The sequence below is a fragment of the Euprymna scolopes genome, chromosome 23 (assembly GCF_053919585.1).
Source record: "Euprymna scolopes isolate OS-2025 chromosome 23, ASM5391958v1, whole genome shotgun sequence".
In the NCBI taxonomy this organism is placed as follows: domain Eukaryota; kingdom Metazoa; phylum Mollusca; class Cephalopoda; order Sepiida; family Sepiolidae; genus Euprymna; species Euprymna scolopes.
The window spans coordinates 17,703,458-17,729,636 of NC_136504.1; the positions used below are offsets into that span (position 1 = coordinate 17,703,458).

General features: G+C 30.9%; 1 protein-coding gene across 1 annotated transcript in view; it reads right to left on the bottom strand.

Moving 5' to 3' along the window:
* The window catches only part of LOC145245779 (signal peptide peptidase-like 2A), a 199,833-nt gene that overhangs the window by 71,503 nt on the left and 102,151 nt on the right, over positions 1-26,179 (bottom strand). Inside the window, exons 8-13 of the mRNA XM_080107396.1 lie at positions 24,996-25,092; positions 17,445-17,558; positions 16,444-16,525; positions 14,825-14,899; positions 11,756-11,818; positions 2,520-2,603 (exon numbers count right to left, since the gene is read on the bottom strand). Of these exons, the coding sequence (XP_079963522.1) occupies positions 2,520-2,603; positions 11,756-11,818; positions 14,825-14,899; positions 16,444-16,525; positions 17,445-17,558; positions 24,996-25,092 (515 nt within the window). The remainder of the gene's footprint in view (positions 1-2,519; positions 2,604-11,755; positions 11,819-14,824; positions 14,900-16,443; positions 16,526-17,444; positions 17,559-24,995; positions 25,093-26,179) is intronic.

Here is a 26,179-nt window from a genome sequence, read left to right on the forward strand (position 1 = left end):
AAATCTAAGACAGATGGTAAAACAAAATGATCAGTAATGGTGGAACTTGGATAGGGCTTAATTATTTAACAAGGACAACTCAATAATAACTTGTTTACGTTAGACTTGAAAACGATCATGTTATAGTCAGCAGGGAAGCAGCCCCACGGTATTGTATTCCATAGACTGGCAGTTTTAGGAAAGAAAGTTTGTTTATGGAATTTTTTGTTTAGTTTAAAGCATGGATAGAGAGTGGAGGAGATTGCTGATGGTTATAACTAGATGAGTATTTGTTGGGAATGTTTTATGGGGGGGGCATAGATAGAAGCTCAGTCGAGCACTTACCATATAAATAACGATAAAGCAGAGATAGACTTGCAACGTCTCTTGTGAAAAAGAGGAAGTAGGGAGATGAAAAGGTCTTTGCCCACTAGATTTCGAAGACAGTTTTATACCCTGTCAAGGCAGGAAAATGTACTCTTATGAGCTCCTAAGATGTAACAACAGTACTCCATCTTAGGACATATTTAATTCTTGCATAGATAGAAAATTTTATCGGGAGTGAGATACTTTCTGGAGCAGTAGAATGATCCAACCATTTTTCTAATGATTTTGGCAACAGATCTGGTAGATCTTTCATTTCAAGTCAGTTGAAAAATTCTCTCTTAAAAAAAAAATACAAACTGTACCTATCCAGCGTTGGCTAGGAAAATTTGTTTGCATATAAAGTAGACAACTTATATTATATTTTTCAATTTGAAATAAGTTATCCCTTTGATAATTCTTATTTTTACATAATTAGTTAAAAATGTGGTTCAAACCTATTTTCCTTCAATAAATACACGATTCAAACCTTATTGCTAGCAGAGGTAATTCAATCGTCTCCTAAATCAATTTTGATCATGCTGCAAAACCTTACTTACACACACACACTTTCTCTCATATCTTAATCTTTTTTAGTGAAAATAAAATTTAACCCCATCTATCTAAAAGTTTTGTTTAAATAAAAATATCTGGAATGCTAACAAATATCAACTTCCCAAATTATATAAAAAGTTTTGTTGAAAATATTACTTGTTCAATTTTTAGCAAGCCTATAAGTTTAACATAAAATGGTCCCATTACTAAATCTTTTTTCTCTTTAGCCCAAAAATCTAGTTTTAACTTTTCAAAATTTTGAACAAGGAAATTGTTTTATGATAAACTGGAATAGCAAATTGAATCTCCTTAGAAAAATGGAAGTTTTTTTTTAATATATGAATATGTAGCAATCCAAAAAAATGTTACTTTCCAAAAAATTAAACAAACATCTTAAGGATGCTGTAGTCTTTGATGAAAGATCAACCTTTGGATTATTTTATGTTAAACTTGTATAGCAAATTGAACTCTCTTTAAAAAATTTAAAAAGTTTAAAAAGAATTTTTAAAATTATATCAAAATTTGAGAATTTGGCACTCAATTGTTTTGTTTGTTTTTAGAAAAATTGGAGGTTCTTGTCCAAAATTCAACCTAATCAAAAAACAAAAATTCAAAAAAATCTTTATGCATGTTTCAAGGAACAAAAATATCATATTTTAAAAATCACATAAATTGATCAAGCATTTTTTTTTTTTTTTTTTTTACTAAAAAAGAAATATGTTTTATGAGAAAGCAAGAAAGTCTTGCTCTGCCATCTTTAATAAATAAAGGGAGATAAATTCAAACTACAGAGATCAAAATCAGTCTTGTAATGGCTATAATTTACTATTAATTGCTACAAATTGTAAAAAAAAATCTTGTGCCCGCTCGACATACATATCCCCGACAAACTTGCTTAGCAACAAAATCACATACCTTTCACTGTTGCGGTCCCTAAATGCCAGAAAAGCTTTCTACTCTAATAGTTTCTTCTCTCAAACAGCATCTTTGGAATTCCCTTCCTGCTACCTGCTTCCTTGACTGTATTGATATGCAGAAGTTTAGATGTAATGTAAACGAAGATCTCGTTAATCTTTCCTGGACATGGTCCCAAATAGTAGTCCCTTACATCCAAGTGGTGATATGCCTTGTTAGGGGTGAACATGAGTCAAGAAAACATTAAAAAAATCTTTTTTTCAAATACTTGATCAATTTACATGATTTTTAGAATATGACATTTTCGTTTTGTGACGGGTACATACATCATAGAATATTCTGTATTATCGTTGTTTTTACTGATGTTGAATTCTGGACAACAACTAAATTGAGTACTAAAGATGTTAAAAAAAAGGTGGCAGAGTCGTGGCCACATCAACAAAATGTACTTGAGGAAACTGTTATTTCAGACATGTAACTGGTTGTTATGCATTTATTGCGTTGTCTTTATTAAGAAAGAAAAGAAGAAAAAAAGATACAGCCGATAAAATCAAACCAGATTGGATTGGGGGGATGTGGGCGTCTATCACCTGGACAACCAGTGGATGAAAAAAATCTTCCAAAGTAGCAAGAGGTTGATAAAAAGCCAAGTTAGTGGTCATCCGAGAAAGAAACGAATAGTAGTGCTAGGTGCAGAAAATACTTACAATTTCCACAACTCCCCGACTGGGGCTAACGGTGTTCTTAGAATCATCTTTATTTAATGACCGAGGCATGCTGCTAATGGGCTCCTAATGAAAAACGAGAAACGTAACATCACAGCAGGCGACATATATAGAAGCGGGCCTGAGATTAAATAGATCCTTGAATATTTTGCACCTGGACAGTGAGAGAATGAATATCACAATTTTGTATTTTTTTGGTGATTGCATTTCAAATGCTAACGTATTGAAAGAAAGACATAACTTTTTGTTTAAAAACGATTGGACATTTTGTATGTAACTGCTGCTGTTGTTGTTGATAAAAATAAGATTAGAAAAGCATTATAAGATGGATTTGAAGGACAAATGATGTCCATTACTCCACCATCCACCAGTTGTTTACATACAGGGTGAAATTACTTTTGTTTAGTTGTAAGGAGTGTGGATATATATATATATATATATATTAGTGTTGGGACGATTAATTGAAATCGGAAAAAGTGTAACTTTTTAGAGTATCAGAACCGGAAAAAAATTGTGCCAATTTTCCGATGCCAAAAACGATTCTTTTCTCTTATTTTATTTAAAAGAAAATCTGCTGTTGGCAGGCTTGATAAAATTATAAATAGCTATTGATTTTAAACTAAAATGTATAGATCATTCCTTACAAGCATATTTTTATGTTTGAGAAAATATCTACACATTTTTTAACATGTTTTTTTTTTATTTTTTTTTTTTACAGTAATCGGGGAAAAATAATGACTCTATAGTTATTTAGAGATTTAATTGGAATCAGAAATTGTATCAGAAATGTGAATTTAGCACAAAATCCGTAATTGCGTCAGATTTGGGAAAAATATTGGAATCGTCCCATCACTAATGTATATATATATATATATATATATATATAAATATATATTCCAGGTGTACTTTTAGCTATGGAAATGAAATAAGTAATTTTATGAATCTTACTGTATTCATAGTTCCAATAGCAATTATAATATATATCGATTTACTATCAAATTTTATTGAAACAAATATTTCTGGGTACATGTGTGCATACATGTTTAAGCTAAGGCTCAGTACATGCTGAAAGTTTAGTCAGAAACGTTTCTAAAAATAAAAATTGACACTAAATCAATATATATTATAATTGATGTAAAAAAAATTCACTGAAAAGTAACAAAATCTAAATTGAATGTTTTTTATAACATTTAAATAGACATTGCTTTATGTTATAAAAAGTGTTTTTCCTTACTATTTGTGAATCATGGTTTAGATACAATAAAAATTGAAAGTAAATTTTATATTTACTTGTGAAAAAAAAAAAATAATTCAACAAAATATAAAATTTGCTAAAAATTTATTAATGTATTTCAACAAAACTTGCTTCATTTTATTTTATTTTTTAGATTAAGGCAGCCGAATTTGTTTTCTAACTGGATAATAATGTTTTCTAAATTTCTGCTGAATCTTTAAAAACATAGCATTTTTTTAAAAAACAAATGTAGATTGAAGTTGTTAACTTTACCACTGCATGTGCTATATTAGCATTCATTCTTTTTTTTTTTTGTCAAGTTAATACTTTTTTTTTATGTTAAGTTGTCCCAAGATTTATTAGCATGTAAACTTTCTTCCTCTTCCCCATCTTACTCTCACAGCACTTTTCCCCACAACCTACTTCCAATTTTCATCCTCTACTTTCACTACTGCTTTGATCTCGGTCAAATTTGTCATCCTTTCACTGACGAATTCCTTATAACCTTATATACCTAAATGTATGTGTGTTTAGTAAATATAAACTGAAAACAGATGATATAAGATGGCAGAAAATGGCGAGGCAACATGGCTTTTTAACTTTGTCCATCAGAAGTTTTGAAGATTTTGACTAACATAAGTCAGAAGAAAAGAATTTGGAAAAAAAAAATGTATAAAGCAAAATAATACAATTCAAACCTTTTTAAAATATCAAACAGTAAAAAGAACTAGCTATGAAATATAAAGCAACACACATTCAAAATAACAGCACAATTTCAGGCACTATAAATTTTTTTAGGTGCTTCTTTATTATTAGAGTGAAATTTGAAAACCAAAATATTAAATTTCAAGTCAAACCAAGAGTATAGATTTAATTATGTTACAGTAATGGGCATATCCAAAAATTATAAAAATGATGAGGTAGAAAATTAATTATTAATGAAACCAGTTTTCGAAGACAAGGAAAATTAAGTTTTGCTAAATTGGCCTAAGATTTCTAGTTTTTAGAAAATAATTACATCCCTTGTTACAATTCAAAGTCTTCGGTTTCTTTTTCTTTTAACAAAATTCAATTTTCATTGACTGTCTTCGAAAACTATTTTCATTAATAATTAATTTTCTACCTGATCATTTTCCATAATTTTGGGATATGTTCATTATTGCGACATGACAATTAAGTAGATACCATTGTTCTTACTTGCAATTCAATATTTCAATTTTTGAATATAATGAAGAAGCACCCAATCTATTTACATAAATAAATAAATAAATAAATATATATCCATACACACACACAGGGTCCAGATGATATTTGTTTACAATATTCAACTGTTAATTTTATTTATGTTTTTTTTTTTAATTTTCATTGTCAGTCTTATTTACATACAAATAACGATTATATTTCCATCCTTTTCTTTTTCAGAATAATTAATTTTAGTCAATTTTGAACCTCCATATTTGTTGAAGAGACACAGCGTTCTCCTTAGAATCTACACCAAAAGAGCAAACAAGAACATTTCAGACTTTCTCAACGCTTGTAGGAAGGTGGTAGAAAAAGGTCAGAAAGATATGAGGTGCCTTCAATAAGTTTCCAGACCATTTTTGTACAGGCATTTAAAATTGTAGACTCTTGAAAATTCAGTATGTTATTGCTATACATCTTATGAGATGACTGGCCAATTTTTATGATTTCAGGTCCAAATGAACAGCTACAGCAGGAATTAGAATACACCCTACTAAAGCCTGATTGTCATAGCTGGTAAATTTCAAAAATACAACCTGAACGTGAGGACACTTTAGAAGAATGATATGCAATAAAACTGTTTTAAACTTGGAAAAACTGCCACAAAAACGTAAGGAATGCTTTAGACTGCTTTTGGACCATCTTGCATGAATCAAGTATATGTTTTCAAGTGGTATAAGAGATTCAAAGAAGGCAGGGAGTCTGTGAGGGATGATGAGGTGTGGGAGGAGTAAGGAAATCAGAATACCAGATTTCATTGGCCAAATAAAAAATTTCACAGATAAGAACTGTCGTGTACCTGTAGAGACAATAAGTGCACAGTTTAATGTCAATGTGGGAACTGTACACACAATTATTCGTGAGGTACAGAAGATGCAGAAGAATTGCACAAAGTTTGTTCCAAGAGTGCTCCATCCTTGTCAAAAACTATTTGACCAAGATGGGCATCAGGATAGCTACTCACCCTCCCTATAGTCCAGACCTTACTTCCTGTGACTTTTGGTTATTCCCTAAGTTCAAGGAAAACCTCAGAGGCTATCGGAAATCTTTCTGTTGAACTCAGGAATTTGCACAGAATTTCAAATGGAACAGTTTGTATAATTTATGTAGCTAGCACACTCATCCAGTCAGCCATGACTGGGTAGAAATTCTAAGTAATTAGCAATTGTATTTTGAGTATCGCCCACTCTGAAGATTGAACCTTAAACCCCCAGAAGTGACAAGATAGACCTGAAGTAGGTTGAAGGTTACATTGACCGAAATATTGTGAAATGACCCTCAAGATAAGAACAATAGTCTGAAGAATCCAAATAATACAAATTTGCTTTTTATTATTTTATCTTAGAAAATAATCTTGCAAACAAATATCATCCACACCTATATACAAAATATAAAAAGTTTCAATCGGCTTTGCATGCTTTCTCCATTCAATACAGATCGAAAAACAATAACAAATTACTATAAATTACTATATCACTAGGATTTTTATAGAAAAATAAAATTAGGACTAACATGCATAGCATTGATAGTTTTTCAATCTGAACACTTTGTGTTTGTGGACATGCATGTTTGAAAGCAGCAGCAACTGCTGATCGTTAATAGTAAATGACTGTGGACATGTATATTTGAATTTCCAAAATGATTACATGATTATTTAGAATTTTAAAATATATATATAATTATCTACTGGCACGTATTTCGTTGTCTATGACTAATCAGAGTGGCTGAAAATAGCGAGATTCGAAATCGGGACGCCATGGTAAGAAGCCTAAATCCTTACCCCTCGTCCGCCTCGCTGACTGTTCGGATATATCGCGATTTACGTAGATGTTATTTGTTTTTGCGATACGTCTTGAATGAATTCAATTATTTACGAAAGTGTATTTTTTACCTAAATGCGAGTTGGGAATAATTTTCCCTTTAACAAATTTGGTAGCCCCACATGGGGAGCGGTATATATATTATTTTAAAAATATAATTCATTCAAGACACATCACAAAAACAAATAACATATACGTAAATCGCGATATATCCAAACAGTCAGCAAGGTGGACGAGGAGTAAGGGTTTAGGCTTCTTACCATGGGGTCCTGATTTTGAATCTCGCTAGATTCAGCCACTCTGATGAGTCATAGACAACGAAACATATGATCGTGGATAATTATATTTTAAAAATAATATATATACTGCTCCCCATGTGGGGGTACCAAATTGGTTAAAGGGAAAATTATTCCCAACTCTCATTTAGGTAAAAAATGCACTTTCGTAAATAATTGAATTCATTCAAGACGTATCGCAAAAACAAATAACATTATATATATATATTATATTTAACAAATACTAACTAAACATATTGCAGATGATCTAGTATTTTTATAAGCTGATGATTAGTTTAGTTTTTTTTTAAGGCTTGAATAAGATGAAATTTTAAAATTTCTTAATTTGATCTGTAGAAGACATGTTTATGGAGGGGGTAGGTTGATGAGTACTGACTTTTCATATTGAATTTCTACACATTACTGATGTCATATGATAAACAACACCAGATGGTACTGCTAGCATATATATATATAAGAGCAAATAGTTAATAAAACATGTTAAAAACACTTTGAAAGAGAGTTAAAAACATATTTAATTTGAAAAGGAAACACTAAATAAGTGGATAGTCCTTAATCCGTAGAGTTTTGAAGAAATACTTTCCTTCTCATCAGAGGTTGGGATTTAGCAAAATGCGGGATCGGATTTTGCTTGCAAAAGTATTGGATGAAACTACAAGTAAGTCATAGACCTTACTTGATAAGAAAAAGTGAAGCAGAGGGAATAGGGTGAAAAAAAAAAAGAAAAGTGATTTCACATGAACGGATAGTCAGGTGAAGGGTAAAGTATCCAATGATGGTAAAATCCAAAAATGCAGAATCCAGAAAAGTCAGTTAAATTTCCATTCGCACAAGTAAAATCCAAGGGAATCACGTAATTGGAAGATGGTCCAAAATAATCCAAAAGGCAGAAATCCATGGATTAATTCACAAATAGGTACAAGGGAGAGGGAATGAATTCCAATAATATTAAAACAAAGATAAGATGTACGTAACAAAATGGATGAAAAATAATATATATATATATAAATATATATATAATTAAAAACAGAACTATAAATATTAATCAATATTAATATTTAAAGTTAATAGTCAATGTTTGAGATAGAGCATCAATATATGAGGAGAATTAAATGATGCAAATTAATATTTACAAAATATAAGTAAGGCGTAGAAGATAAAATGAATTATGTCCTTATTCCATAGAGTTTAAAAAATTTGGTTTCTTTTTTTCAGAGGAACATAATCAGCAAAATATTTTTCCAGAGACTTGCTATAATGTTAATAGTTAGCGAAAACAAATTAAAGCTGTAAAGCTTGAAAGAGTACAAAAAGTGCAAAAAAGAAGAATATTTAAAGTAATCAAATAACAAGATCAAATCAATGAAGTTGGTTGAAAATTAGTAGAATCTATAAATCCAGGGTGTTGGTTTTGAAACTCCATAGAATAAGGAAATAATTCATTCTATCTTGTATTCCTTGTTTTAGAACAATAAAATTTGCAAGTATTAGTTTACAGGATTCAATTCCCCTCATATATATATATATATATATATATATATGGTACGGCACAATTATGTTGACACACCGGTTCTTGCCAGATCACCAAAGTTAAGCAATTTTGAGCCAGGCCAGTATCAGATGGGTGACCATTTGGGAAGGCTAGGCGCTGTATGTACCTTCTGGGAAGGTTGGGCGTGGGGCCAGCACCCTCACCCTGTAAAAAGAACTCCTCGCTACAAAAGCATCTACAAAAGTTGTAGATGGCCTATGCCCCCTCACAGGGGCTCAAGGGCTATGAATGGATGGATTATGTATATATTCCAGGTTAAAGGTATTCAAGAGTAATAACTAATGAATGTAACAGTTATTAAGAGTGCTCAATAAAAGAAGAGCAAGTTATATTTTTATTAATAAATTTACATGGTTGCGACACTGGTCATGCTAATGTTCTGGACAAACAGTCAGTTAAAATTAAAAGTCCTCATCAGGCGACTTAATAAAAAAAAAAACCAGTCCTGAAAACCTTTTGAGGATTGGTTCCTTCTGTCGAAAGCAGCCATTTATTAAGTCGCCTGATGAGGACTTCTGGCTTTAACCGACCATTTGTCCGAAACATTAGCATGTGCAGTGTCGTGATCATGTGAATTTGTTTATATCAATAAAAATGTTACCATATCCTTTTATACTTCTACTTTTTTATTGTTCCTGTTTTCATTATCATTATGAATCTTTATAAACTTTCACTGTTAAAAACATTTTTTATGCAAATATGATTCAATTCATATTTGTAGTTTCTTTTAATGCATTAATCTGCAAAATTTTATTGCATATTTTGCAAATTTCTTTCCTCTGATGAGAAGAATTGCATTTTTCGAAACTCCACAGAATAAGGTTTTTCAAGTTGATCTGTATTCCTTATCAGATAATTAAAAATTCTGTATACTTTCTTTACAGGTTTTTAATGTTTTTTGAGAAATTTAAATTAATTTTCAATAAGATTTTTATATACATGTTGTAATTTCGAAATGAGCAGGAAAAAACAAGTACTTAGTTATGAGACTAAGAGCATAATCAATGTTTATTCATAAACACACTTGTGCATGAAGAAAACTGAGATTTCAAAAAGTGACCTGGTCCAATTTACAGAAAAATAAAGATCCAAAAATGGAATTTTCCATTATAAATCCTGTATACTAAGCTAACTCTTCCGTTAAGGGAATTAAAACAAGTAAAGATGAGTATCTATTTCTCGAATCTAAGACATTTATAAACAGTAGATTAGATCTTTCTTAACAATTAAATATATATATATATATATATATATATATATATTGTCGGTTGCGCTCTCTAGTAAGGGATATTACTAAATCACACTTAGCATTAATGTATAACTCTTTGTAAAAGAATAGAGCAGCCAAGATAGCCGTTAATAAAAAAAAAAAAAAAAGCATTATAGATCTTCCTTATACATGGAAATGGCTGATAGCACAGTGGTAATGATTCTTGCCTGCTGGTAAGATTGAGTTTTGAATTGGTTTGAAAAACCTGTTGTGTGTTTACTCGTGGATGCAGTCTTTATAAATTGCCCTTCAAAACTAACTAAAAATATCATAGTCTCACGTGTAATTTATATATATATATATATATATATATATATATATATATAAAGCATTAAGGAAACAACTCAGCTTTAGTATCATAATAATATGGTTTAATTATTCTAATGATTTTATTAAAGTCTACTATCTCATATCTCTACCATTATATAAAAGTCACTTTGTGTGTGAGAGAGAGTTCCTTCCTCATAGGTTCCGAAATGGCTGAGCCTATCTTTTGTAAATTTCACACAAAGGTAATTTATATGTCTGGCAGTGTTCTTAGATATGTTTCGTACAGAAATTCATACGATAAGTATCAAAAATCAAAAGAATCCAATCTTAAAAATAGTCTTTTTTCTCTTACAAATAAAAAAGAACTTTCACAGGGGAATATTTTACATTACACCGGCCACTGAGAAATGAGAGAAGAAAGACTGCTTAAGATCATCATGCCCTAATATTAGCCGACGTGATATTGTAAACAAACACAGACGGAATTTGTTGAATGACATTTTCTTTTATCTTATTTATGAAAAAGTTTGACGGGCAAATTATTGCTCGTAATATATAATAATTAAAAGAGGATAGACTTTATAATGATACATAATCTGAATAAATTAAAATATCATGTTTAAGTGTATTGTACGACTGGGCATTGCCAGGTGGCCAGCTAGTCGAACATAATTGTATTTTAATAGACAAGTTTTTTTAAACATACTAGATGTAACAGTGAGGAGTTGGGCCACAACCACTACCACACTCCAATCGCCAATACATATCAGTCAAGATTTCAATCTTGACAATCAGTCTGCCAGAAACTGGGTGATTTTGGTGACCTTTTATCTGGTAGGCGGAGATATTCGTTTTGGATAGTCCTAGGCAGTCCACTATCCCAAGCCTTGCCTCCTGTCTTCTGGGTGGAGTAAGCTTATAACTTACTGCCTGAAGCTCTCTGACCAGGGAATACCAATGGGGCTGGCCAGGTAATCTTTAAAAGGCCAAAGTGCTCCTCCTTTAGAGGCACTGGCTTGACTCTCTCCCCACTTTCTGACCTTGTGTCACATCTTGCTGTGGTGGGAAGGAAGTAAATAACAATGATGAAAATGAAGTCAAAATAATGCCAAAGGTCTGCATCATAATTCAATTTCATAGCAATTTGTGATGAAATCAAGACTAAAACTGTTGGAAATTCATTATTTCATCATTATTTCTGTATTTGTTAAATATTAACTTTAGGTAATCCGCCAAAGGATACGTCCTTGAAAATCAGGTTTTGTTGCCATCGGGCTGCGATATGGTTTTGCATAATCTTAGAAGGTCCGCCTTCCAAGAAAGGGCTAGTTCATTGCTTATCGCCTGAGGTGCCCTTACTGAAGAATGCCGATGGGGCTGCTCAAGCAGTTTTTGTAGGCCACAGTGTGGTTTTTCTAGTGTGCTAATGTTTCAAACCCATACCTAACCTTGTGTCTAATCTGAAGAGGAGGCAAATAACTACCCGGCACTATTTCAAAACGCACAATTATGAAATCAGGATTTATAATCTCACCTTTTCATTCTGATGATTGCTTCTTCCCCCTGTGGCTACGTCAACCATTACGCTGGATCCATCCTGAAAAATCATGCATGTCGATGTGAATTAAAAGCAAAACAGACTAATAAAAGTCTATAGTAAACATTTTTAATTGTAAATCAAATAACTGACTATTTCTGATATAAAAATTTAATAGAATATGAATTGTTAGATTAAAACCATCATTGGAGAGAGAGGGAAGAACCTTCAAAATCTAATATATAAACGGTTATATGTCTGTCTGTTTGTCTTCATATTTTCAAACTATCTCTTCTGAAACTAAAAATCGCAGAGCAGCGATGGGGGCCTCAAATGATTGGATTTTTTACGTGCCGTTCTTTTATGGGTCTTTAGCTGGTTAAAATTGTTTTTAAGGGGTCAAAAATATGTCAAAATTGAAAAAAAAAATCATTAAACATTTTGTCCATTCATCTTAGTTTATTTTTAATTGGTTTATATGTGTGTCATGTTGATACAGTGGTAACGTCACCAGCTTTGAATGTTTCGGTTTTGATTCTAGCTGATGGCACCTAAATACTTTTCTTTTACTTTAGAAATCACGACTATAATAATAATATATATGAAATCTGGACAAATTAAAATATCATATTTAAGAGTATTTTATGCCCAGGCAAAGCCCCCCCCCCCTCCTCGACTAGTAATACATATGATTTTAAATTTGAAGAAATATATATTTAAATATATCTAATTATACTGAATATTCATTTGTAAAGAAACAAAAACAAAAATTGATTAGTTGGTCAATTGGGTATTTTATGGCATATCAACTCTTTTCAGTTATTTCATGCTGAATTCAGTAATTTTGGAAAAAAAGTTTTCTGCTTCAAGTCCATTAGATTTTCAAATATTTATTCATGGTGCTTGGTTTTAGCTGTCTTATTTTATGGCATATCATCCCTTTTGGATTTATTTAATGCTAAATCCAAAATTTTTTGAAAAAGTTTTTATGCTTCAAGTTCTTTATATCTCCAAATATTTATTCATGCTTGGCTTGCCTTTTCTTTATAAAAGAAAATTGTTGTATTTGTTTTTGACTTTGCAGAACATGATTGAGTTTTGCAAAGATAAAGAAAAAAGACAATAAAATTAATGTTTGGTGCACTTTAAGTCAATATCTTCAGACAGTCCGACCTGGTAACATAAAAAAAAATTGTATAAAATGTCTTTTTGGAACAGATTACCTAATAACACCGAAAATAGCATTAGTAGATGATTTTAATAAAATCAATGAATTTATGAATAATGGTAGAATAATGAGGAAAACATGAAACTGTGCATATATATTAATATTGTTGTAGATATGATAAAAAAAAAACATTATTACACATAATAGTATCTCAAAACTTTATTAAATGGGAATTTTTTTTTTATCTTTTAAAAGTATGATTAATATTTTGTAAAGTATAATTTTTTCTTCTATCTTAATCAACCAACGTATATATATACTCGGGTTTTTTATATTCAAAAGTAATGGACTAATGAATTCAACGAGGTTGTTAGATAGTGCTCAATAAAAAGAGCTGATAATACTTGTTTATTGTTATATAAACATGCTCACATCCCGCTGCTACAAATAGCCCCTTGTTTCAATCAAACAACAGATATCATCAGGCAGCGACTTGACTATTCAAAAGTTCAATGAATAATTATTCATTGAACTTTTGAATAGTCAAGTCGCTGCCTGATGATATCTGTTGTTTGATTGAAACAAGGGGCTATTTGTAGCAGCGGGATGTGAGCATGTTTATATAACAATAAACAAGTATATATATATATACACACACACACACACACCTGATCAAAAAGTTATGATCACTTAAAAATCTTTTACAAAGATACCTTTTTTAAGGATAGATTTTTAACTCTTTTCGGGTTATTTAATGCCGAATCCAAAGATTTTGAAGAAAATTTTTTCATAGAATATATTTGTTGTTTTCAAGTCTATTTCTATTCAACCCATAATTGGGACCCTAACAGGTACTACCACTCCGGGTCAGAGTGGACCTGGGAGCAATGGTAATTAAAGGGTGGCTCCACACTCTCCAAAGCCCGCAAGCTGGGCCTTCACCACCGGATATAGTTTAAGGTCATATCCAGGACCAGAGCTAGAGCTAGGTAGTAAGTTATAAAAATATATATATGGCAATTTAGCTAGACAGAATATTCCACCTAGCTTAATTACCGTATATATTTTCATAACTTACTATATATATATATATATATATATATATATATATATATATATATAGGGAAATGAATATTATGCCACTGTGGCTTCAAAGCTCGAAGCAAAGCAGAGTCATCTGTTTACTCAAGAAGGCATCTTTGATCGATGAGCATATGCAAGTTCACCATCTGCAAAGGAGTCTGCCATGTCACAGAACTTAGGAGCTGATGAAGATTGCATGTTGAACCCTCATTCATCGTCTTCAATGAGAGAATGTTTTAATGCCCACGGTCTCAAACAGTTCTCAAAAAATCGCGTCTCACACATGATTTTGAGGTGCGCCCAGGCACCATAAAAGCAAATTGCTTGGAGTTGTGGCATGCTCCTGTAATCCAGCTATTTCGGCTTTTTTTTGTTACGTTATGGGCAGGTTCGATTATATTGAAAGGAGTGGTGTACAATGACATTTCACCATAAAAACCAAAATAGCTGGATTACAGGAGCATGCCACAACTTCAAGCAACCTGCTTTTAGTTTTTTCTTTTTTTATAATACCTTTACTTTATAGCATGTTTTTGCAGCAAGCCTTCTCTATTTTGCCCCCACAAAAAATTATTTGCATAAACTCAGTTATGTTTCTAAACTTGATGTTTGGTTCCAGGAGGAACCGTAAAAAAAAACTTTTTTTTACTAAACAATTAGTACATTACAATCTGATAGACATAGAAAAAGAAATTCAGAAATTAGATTGAAACAACTTAAAAAATAAAAATTGTTACAAACAAACATTATTGATATTTACTACAACTTAATTTAAAAGAATGTTTTTATATGATAAAAAAATCAATTATACAAACCGATGTAAAAAATGGAGTAATGAATACGAAGAAGATGTCATAAATAAAGGCCAAAGATAAAAAGATGGTGCCTGCCTGAAATAAAAGAAACAACTATTAGATAAAATAAACCATTAATAGATAAAAATCTTTATATTAAAATAAAGAAACAACTTATGTGTTTGTATGTCATTGTGTTGGATATTAGGTGAGAAAATCCACTAGTATATAAAATAGTTAAGAATAACAGGAAATGGAAACGACTAAGAGTTCAGCCGAGGTCAATTTGGTAATCCCAAGATTAAAGTTGATAGGTTGTAGGAATATAATAGAAACAGACATAACATTATATGGCTTAGAGAGAGGGTGTGATAGAGAATAGCAGAGAATATGCAGCACATGGATGTGTAAGATGATATGGGCTGAAAAAATATAATTAATTAGTAATTTTGACTGCTTTCTCTCCATCTCCTACCTCTACCTGACAATGATTTGGAACAAAGATATAATTGAATAAATGTTAGCTGTCTTCCGTCAATCTTTTTGAAAGTATGAAAGATGCTTATTTACTGAGCAACATTCCTCGATCTGAAATGATCATGCTGAAACGTGCACAGAGAGAACATACAATTACCAAAGTATGAATACAATTTATGAACTTTAATGTTTCCGCAATGATGACAACAACTTCGTTTTTTTTTTTTTTTGTATGACACGTGTAATGGCTGAAGGGCTGTGATACAGTAAAACAGCATTTTAGTGAATGAATAAACTATGGCTTCCGAAGAATACATTTTTAATAATTCAGACTACTGTTCTCATCTAGGAACGTTTCGGTTGATGTAACTTTAGACTTTCAAATGTGAACAAAATGAATTATATTAACGGGGACCTGTGGAAATTCCACAGCGGCATCTTTCTGGACATTCTGTGGACATTCAGCATGAAGAGATGGTGATTATATTGTAGCCCTTTTGGTAAAATTGTAAAAGTATTTATCTAAGTAATCTGGTTAATGTAGTGTCAGAATATATTTAGTTATTATGGTATATCTCCAGTATCCTTATAAGAGTCTGTGACATATTTCCATTGTATGGATGCGAACAGAAATCTCACGATATCATTATACTATCTTTAGACAGAACAGATACTACCCTTGGATCCTAGTCAGAAGACCAAGTAGGTATATTTTAATTTCACATACAGCCTAAAAGCGACATCATTTTTTTTTTTTTTATTTAAATTTATTTTTTTCTTTTTACATTAGGTCTTCAGTGATCGGGAGATCCTACTTATTAAAAAGGAGGATAGAGGGTAATAACATACTACAAACATTAAATTAATGTATCTATACACTAATTTAATGTTTGTAGTATGTTATCACCCTCTATCCTCCTTTTTAATAAATAGGATCTACTGATTGAATAATTTATAATCTGGAAACTTTGACATACGTATTTAAGTACGTTTTAAAAGGTACCACGGTATTAATATATAAATAAGATATTAAAAAATAGGCAATTTTTAAATAACGTATAACGCATTAATAAGGTAGCAGAAAGAAAAAATAAATTACAATAAAGAAGTAGAGGAATTTAGAAAAGAAAGTAATGAATGTTTCCTAAAATAATCATACTAACCTTCAAGCTTGGAATACGGATATTTTTTAACACGTGTATACAGAAGAACAGACCCAAGATATCTTGAATGATCCAAGCATAACTGAAAAATAATCAAATTGAGCAATTTAGAAAAAAAGAAAGCAGAGAGGGTTTAGAAAAAAGTTAAGACAGGAGACAAAGCGAAAAATATAACATTATGTTGAAAAAATAAAATAAGGCAACAAGATTTATTTATTATACTTCGTTTAAGCTTCCCTTGTTTTAATCAATAAACTAACGTCTTTATTTAAAATTCTAAATATTTCATCAGATAGACTCCAAAAATGTCTCTGCATTATAAAACTGAGTTTTAAAACAGAGTAAATTGTTAAAACTTGTATGTTAGAAAACTTGATCACCAAAACAGTTGAATTGTTTGGGGTTTCTAGAAAGACCGTATAAAGAGCTATACTCAGAATTCAAGAAACAGAGAAATAAACTTTGGCAACCAGAATAATTCTGACTGGTCTTCTGAACTTACTGATACAGACTAGGAAGCATTATAAACACATTGTGAGGGAAAAATCATTGAATTAATATTACCAAAGTAACTGCTTGGTTGAAGCAACAACTAAATTATCTAGTTTTGATTAAAACTGTCAGATCAATAAAGCCAGATATTATAGAAGAGGTGCTGTAAACTTTCATTGAATTCAATAAGTATTTGTCTGATCCTTGTAGTTGTAGTCGTTACATGACTTTCAGAAATTTTTGTAATGTTCATAATTGTAGCTGTTATATGACTTTCAGAAATTTTATGATGTCTATAATTGCTAAAGAATGGAACAACCTGCCTGCATCATTTGTTAGCTGCCGAGACCGTGCATCCTTTAAAATGCTTGCTGAAAAACTACACCCTTTTACATGCACTTATGATGATTATGATGATTATGATGAAAATCTTAAGTGCACGTTACACTGATTTTTATTATTAATCTTATTAAAAAATGGATAAATAATATTCTAGAACTAGTACTCACCTTTTATGTCTTAAAACAAACCAAACTATGCCAACTGATGCACTAATTAAAGCCAAGACCATATTTTTGTATTTCATGTCAAAGTTGTAACACTTCAGACACAAACACTGCAACCTATGGTAAATGAATTAGGCAAAATTATAAACATATTTCAAACAAATGTAATGAGAGACAACACTTGTGGAATACAAGAAAGCAATACTACTACTAATAATAATAATACAGGGTGACGTGTAAGTCACATTACTCACTTTACCATTTTAAAATAAAATATCTTTTTGTAAATGTGTGTACTTTCTCTGTATTATTTGGATTCGTTGGACTACTGTTCTTATTTTGATTGGCATTTTCACGATATTTGGACTGATGTAAAATCTGACCTTCTTCAGGTACATCTTGAACTCAGGAATCTGGACAAAATTTCAAACGGAACCCCTTATTTTCTTCACCAGGGTAGCATGCTCTCATTCCATCAGCCATGACTAGATAAAGGTCCTAAGTAATTTGCAAGGACCTGTGGCCAAGTGATTAGAGTACTTGGAAAAATCAATTGTAAAAGTGATATTCTCCTGAAAGTTGAAGGTTCAATTCTCAGCGTGGGTGACTGAAAAATATAAGTGTGAATTACTTAGGATCTCTATCCAGTCATGGCTGACAGAACAAGAGCATGTTACCTCCGGGAAGTAAATAAAGATCCCGTTTGAAATTCTGTTCAGATTCCTCAGTTCGACAAGATACACCTGAAGAAGGCCGGAGGTTACATCGACTTAAACGTTGTAAAAAAACAAAAAAAAACACTCAAGATGAGAACAGTTGTCTGAAGAATACAAATAATAGAAATAACTAATCCTCATCTAAAAAATTCAGAAACGTGAGTGTATTTTATTCATTCTTTTTTATAAAGTTTAAAAAGATTGGAATTTTATTTTAATTTACATAAATGGCCTCCATTTTCAGCTAGTTGTTGAGAAAAAAAAAAAAAAAAAAAAATGTTATTTTTAAAATGGTAAGGTGACTTATGCACCACCCTGAAGTAATAATAATGATTCATAACAACTTACAATAATGAGGGAACTGGACTTATAAGAGTGGGTTGATAAAATATGGGTTAAGATTGGAATGTCATTCTAATTTTATTCGTTCATTCTATATTCTATTCTTTCATTCTATTGGAATTCAAGTATTATTTTGATTTGTTGTGAGTGATGAGTTGAATTAAAAAATAAATATTTGTCTGTAGTTTGTACAAGGAATGCATGAAAGTGAAGACACTTGATACCAGAAGTCGAAAAATGTCAGGGCAAAGCTTGTCACAGAATCACAAAGATGTTCCGTACTTGTTCCCCTGGTAGGGGCTTGTGAGACACCCACAATACACAAAGAAATGAGCATTAAAGTTAGATACTGTCGATATTTAACAGCAATAAAAGTAAACTATCTTTTGTTGTATCTTAAGTCTTCAAGTATAAACAAACTGACAGAAGATAAATTGAGAAATACTAACAGAATTCACCAATTGAAGGAAAGCAAGTATTTCTTTGCAGCCTTATGCAACATGGCATCTTCAACAAAGACATTTGCTTCATGACACATAATCCTAAGAAACAATGTCACATCTAACCAGTTGAGGAGCTTTTTAGTATGTGACCCCTGTAAAGTATAATAGGGGGCTTCATGTTATATTAAATTTGCATTAAATTTAATCTACAGTCATTAGACACCAATTAAGCATGATTCCCTTAATTTAAATATTTTCTTAAGCCCTTTAAGCTTAAGTCTTAATTTTGAGACAGTTTCTAGAAACTTATGAAAATTATGTAATTGATTTTGATCAAAATTGAAATAAGGATTCTAGACATAAGGTTTACTAGCATTATATGTTGATTTTAATCTCCATAATAAGACATAAAAGTAGTGCAAAACTATGTGTTTATTAAACGTCACTATCTAAAATAGAACCATAGTATGTTTTCTTTTTGTTTGATAGTCAAATCTTTATAATTTCACCAACAAACAAATACTTGTTTTTTTTTATCTTCATTTTACTTATGATATAAATTTTCAATCATGATACTTATTGTATTAGACTACAATGGGCTATATAACTATTTTGATGTTTGGGTGTTTCTTAGATCTATTTTTTGAAGATTTTATTTGTATTCACATTCCCAAAAACACATCTACATATGTAGCCAATAATGTTTGTATAGATAAATTTATACAATTTCCAGAACTCCAGAATTCATTAAAATACAAATAATTTTTAACTTTTATTTTTTTTCAAATTTGCTTTTAATGGAGATTTTCTCATTAAATTTTAAAAATAAATTATTTCAAACTTAATCTATTTTTATGATCACAGTTTGACAGTTTACCACTTTTAGACAAGGTTAAAAAAAAAAAAAAGAAAATAAAAAAGAAAAAAAAAAGAGTCTCAAATTTAATAGGTCCCACAAATATCAACCAAGTGTCTGTTTTACAAGTACTTTAATTGAATGTTCTTTGATTGCACTTGCGCTTTCTCAATGTACATACCCTCGACTAACCCAACAAGCAGCAAAATCCCACCCCTTCACTGTTGAGGTCTCTAGATACCAGAAAGCTACTCTAATAGTTTCTCCTATTGAATTACTAGACTTTGGAAATCGCCCCCCCCCCTGTTTCCCTAATTGTACTAACCTACAGAAGTTTAAGTGTAATGTAAAAAAACATCTTGTTGCTCAACTCTCCAAAGTTCCCTGTTAAACACAATCTGAAATAGTAGTCCCTTACATTCAGGTGGCAATATCACTTATTTGGGTTGAAAAAAAAAAAAAAAAAAAAAAAAATTTTTTTTATTCTGATCAAGAAATAAAAAAAAATCTTCGATAGAAACTAGACATCAACTAAGCATAATTTTAACTGAATTGTTTCGGAATAAACAGAGACATTCAGAAATTAGGGAAATATAATTACATCAAAGTTTTACTATGAAAATAAAATTCATGAAATATAAATAGGTAAGATCAAATGACAACATTTCCTTTCATTATTGCATACTTACAAAGGACACTGTTGTCTATTTTCAAAATTTATGTTTTTTTTTTCATCCACAAGCAAGGAATGTTAAGTTATGACAAATTGATTTCTTTTGTTTTTACCTATTTTTGTTATGTGGAATTGTTTTATGAAGAGAAGTCAACACTATTAAAATATGTCGAATGATTCATAAATATATATATATATATAATTACAAAAATAAATATAATCTTTAGATTAGAACCTATCGAGATAGTAGCAAATTCAATATACTAGATAGAGTACTATATATATATATATATATATATATATATATATATATATATATATATATATATATATATGAGAGAGAGAATAAATGACCTTAACATAATAGATTCACTGATTGATATAATAATTAAGTGATTGATTTTGTGCTACAAAACAGATACTGTCAAGAATTGTATAAGTTAACTGAATTAAAGGAATAAATTATAAGATGGTCAACATCATGAATTTTGGAATATAACTTTTTGTCATTTATTCTCTATATTGCTCTGTAATTACATTGAGCTTCTTATATAAAGATTGATATATAATAAGAAAATATATTTCTACAGATATATATATATATATATATATATAAAGCTGAATGTCTGTGTGTGAATGTGGTCACGAATAGGCTCCTATATGATTGACTATTTTAAAAAACTGATTACATATAATGATAGAAGATGTATCAAGACACAGGAATGGGTATGTTTGATCTGGCAGAACAGTGGTTCATTAAAATTGTGGAGTCTGCATTCGCGCCTGGTCCACAAAGTATGTAAATAAAAAATTAAAAAAAAAAAACGTTTACAAGTGTTTTTGATATAGATGTACATAATAATACTTTGATAAGTATGTTTTAACTTAAATAGGGATGGTATAATAAAAGTGTGGGGTCTGCGTTCCTGGACTCCATAGAATGGAAATAGACACAAACTTTAATAAAGACTTTTGATATCTATCTGCATAATTATAATTTGATAATTATGTTTCAGTTTAAAAAAAATATGATATAATAAAATTATGGGGTGTTTGTTCGCACCTGACCTCCATAGAATGGAAATATGTCACAAAGTTTAACAAGGTTTTTTAATATAGATCCACAGAATATTGTGATAAGTGTTTCAGTGTGACCAGGTATGGTATAATAAATTATGGGGTTTATCTATTTTATTTTTACTTTCATCATATTTTGCTTTGGTTTTGATACCCCCAAATTCAACCCAAATTTACAACCCTTCCTTTTCATAACCTATCATACTTTCATAAATCAGAATCCATTTCCTGTAGGCTGTTTTTGAACCCAGTCAACGACGGGTACTTTTGCTAGTATATATATATATATATATACATATATATATATATATATATATGGTGTCGGGATATGTTAAAAAGAAATCAATAAATGATCATAAATGTGAGAGCTAAAATGCAATTTATTTGTTTAAAAACTAAAGGTTACATATTTCATAGATGTACCATAGTTTCAATGCAGTGGCTTGGCCTTTTAAAGGCTGTTAAAAATCCAACCAAATCATCAGCAATTCACAAAATGAAAACAAATTGAAAAATTCATTTCTCTCTCTCTCTATATATATATATATATATATACACTCGGGGTTTTTTTATTCAAAAGTAATGGACTAGTGAATTCAACGAGGTTGTTAGATAGTGCTCAATAAAAAAAGCTGATAATACTTGTTTATTATTATATAAACATGCTCACATGAATAATAATATTATTCATTGAACATTTGAATAGTCAAGTCGCTACCTGATGATATCTGTTGTTTGATTGAAACAAGTGGCTGTTTGTAGCAGCGGGATGTGAGCATGTTTATATAATAATAAACAAGTATATATATATATATATATATATATATATATATAGACAGAGAGAGAGAGAAATAAATTAATTGAATAACAAATTTTCAAATTCTGCCGAGAGCAGATTAAGATGATTTGACCATTTGTGACAGATGAAGGACTTTGACAGGTATTCAGAGTGATGAAACATGAGGCACTGGTGAATAAACAGGTCAAGCATAGAAATTTCTCTACATGATCTTATCTATCCACTATTATATCTCAAGACATCATGTGTAGTTTGTATCCATTCTATTATCTTGGTATTGCATAAATTCGTATGATGGTAAACTGACATTTTTGAAAATATTAGTTAAGGTTTAAATTTTATATTTGTATAAAAAATCCAAAAAGATGTCAGTAAGATATGTTATATAATCAGACAGGAGGACACAAGAACTTGTGAGCGATTCCATGATAAGAATTGGGAGACTCCAACCTTAGTCCCATTGCCACAATGTTGCATTCTTGTGCTTGTTTTATAAGTATTTTAGTAAAATGTGCTCTGACAAAGTCATAGCACTTGTGCCCCTCAACATAAATACCCTGACTAACCTGACAAGCAGCAAAATCCCACCCTTTTACTGATGCTAGAAAGCCTTCTACTCTAATAGTTTCTTCCCTCAGACTACTAGACTTTGGAATTTTCTCCCAGTTTCCTGACTGTACTGACACAGAAATTTAAATGTGATGTGAATAGCACCTGCCTACATAGTGTCTCTGTAAATATGGTCCAAATAGTAGTATCTTACATCCAAGTGGCAATGTGCCTTATTTGGTGTGAATTAGAAAAAGAAAAGAAAACCCAGTTGACTTCTTTTCCCAGCAGAGAACATCTTATTCAGACATGTATTTATGGCTTGTGTAGATCCCCATAGCTGGATCAATAGAAGTTGGATGCAATGAAAATCCATGTTTTGAACTTTGACTCTAGACTAAGAATATCTCAGCCATTAGAGTTTTAATTAAAAAATATTTGACTGCTCATTTTTGTTGTCTCATGAAAGAATGTGGTATTTCTATCCAAATTATTCTCTGTTATTTGATACTAGGGATGCAGCAGATATCCAGCCTTATCAGTCACTTTGCCGATCAATTAGTAATCGGATGATTGACTCTAGGCTACAAATATCTTTGCCATTTGAGTTTGAATTTTAAAAAAATACTGAACTACTAATTTTTGTTGTCTTCTGTTTGCGATCATGCTGAATTGGGACCATAAAAGACATAATTAAGGATGGTGATGACAACGCATGGAAAGGGGGTAGGTGGTGCAACATTAGAAAAATTTCAAAGGACTGATTTCTTGAATGAAGGAGAGAACAGGTATCTATTGACAAATAGTAGCTTCCCTTGTTTGATGTTAAAGGATTTGGTTTGGTTGTTTTATGGCATATCAACTCTTTTTAGATTAGTTATTTAATGCTAAATCCAGTTATTTTGAAAATAGTATTTATGTTGCATCCAGTTATTTTGTAGAAGGTTTTTATTCTTAATACTGTTTCAATCACTAATTTGTAATATTTTGTTTGGTTGCTTTGTGGTGGATTTTATCATGTTTGTTCCCTGCCCTGCAGAACATGAATGAGCTTTGCAATGGGAGAAAGAAAAGGGTTACAATATTAATGTTTGGTACATTTTAAGTTAAGAAACCAATCAGGATTGGTTGGTTGGTTGTTTTTGTTTTACGGCATATCAACCTATTTCAGGTTATTTAATGTCGAATCTGGATATTTTGAGGAACGATTTTTAATGGAGTATATTTTTTTTTAAGTCAGATTCTATTTCACCCATAGTTGGGACCCTAACAGGTACTACCACTCCAGGTCAGAGTGGACCTGGGAGCAATGGCAATTAAAGGGTGGCTCCACACTCCCCAACGCCCGCAAGGTGGAGCCTCACCATCGGATATAGTTTTAGGTCATATCCAGGACCAACCAATCAGGAAGTGAGGGGAATAGAAAGAGAAAGGGGAAATGAGAAGGAAGAGGAGGAAAAGGTGGGTTTTTGTAAAACATAATTAAGTTTTGCAAAAGGAAGTAAAAAAAAAACAATAAGCATCAATGTTAAGTGCATTTCATCTCAAGAAGCCAATATCTTCAGACAGCCTGATCTGGCAGCACCAGGATGTTAAAGGAGGTTAAGAGAATAGGTTAAAAGAGTAACCAGTAACTTTGGACCAAATTCTTTATGGTGATCAAAAACAGTTTCACCTCTAAGAATTTATTTACAGAACACTTTAATTGGAAAAATAAAAACAAATGGAAGAATGTGGTATTCATATGCAAGTTATTCTTCATGATACAGATAGTAACAAAGTCAATACTTAAAGACACAATAATGATAAAATCGAAACGATGCAAGAAATTAGAGAGAATACTTTTTATAACAATGCCAAATTCTTTTTACTAGTTTATGACAGATAAAATGTATACACAAAAAAAAAGAAAAAAAAGAAAAAAAAAGAAAAAAAAAAGAAAAAAAAAAGAAAAAAAAAAGAAAAAAAAAGAGAGATAGAGGAAGACAAGTAATATCTTCTTAAAAAACATTTATATATAAAAAAAAATTGACACAAAAAGTTAAATTATCAAGAAAAACAATCAAAAAAGAAAAAAATGGTTGAGTAATGTTGCTTACCGTTGATCTCCAGGAATCAAGAAATTCCATAATCCTTTGAAGCAGGTATAGAAAGCAACGGAGGACGTAACAGTGAAAATAAAAATCACAACGTAAACTGAAATGAGATAACCAGATCTTCAGCAAAACTACGGACGATGCCAACAAATGTATCATCAAATAGAAGACAAAAGGGTGGGGTGGGGGGTACAACATTTCGTGCAATTTCAAAGCAGAAAGTTTACAAAATCATGCACAGCTTAGAACAAATGCTAAGTACAAGTCAACATCTCCAAGAAAAAAAAAGTTCTTTTTATTCACAAAGGTTTTTAATCTTCGAAATGAAATTTATTGCAATAATTTCATATCCTTTTGTTGTTTTTTTTTTTTTTTTAAATTAGGAAACCAAAATTTTAGAGGGTTAACTTAAAAAAATGTTCCTTCTGAATTGCAAGACAGTGGTGTTACTAATGTTTATTTACAGGATATTGTTTTGGTTACCGCAGATTTGCAATTGAAATAGTTGAAATTATTATTTAAATATTCCTGAGTTTTGAACTGTGATCCTTCATTATGTACTAGTAGAGTTACCCGGTGTTGCCTAGTGTAAAACTATTAAAACTTTTAGCTTTTTACCTCTATCTTTCTCTCTTTCCCCCCTCTTTTCCCAGTCCATTCCTCTCTCTGGACACACACACACAACTCTCCTTTATTAAGATTTTTTGAGGAATGTGTTGGTATAAGGGAAGTAACTTCTTGGCAAAAAAAAAAAAAAAAAAAAAACAGTTACTTCTCTTTATTCCAAAGCTGTAAAAAATTAAAACACCCCTCTTCTCGCTTCCCTGAAGAACTGTGCACCAGTTTAAGGTTAAAGAGTGAATATATATATATATATATATATTTTTTTTTTTTTTGAATGTTTAGATATCATTCATCTCGGTCAACAATGATCAAGAATATACCAACTTTGTGAGTGATTGTTTTGTAGTTTTTTTTCTTTACTTTTTAACTGGACATACACACAACTGCCTAAACAATCAGCAAAACCATAGACATATGAAAAGCAAGCAAAAACACTATCTGTAAGTATTTCAGAAAAGATTATGGAAATGATTCTTCTTTTAGCAATGCCGATTACAGACACACTTGCATAGAAAATGTAGCCATTTTTTCTTTTCTTGCTCTTCTTTCTTCACAAGAGTGCA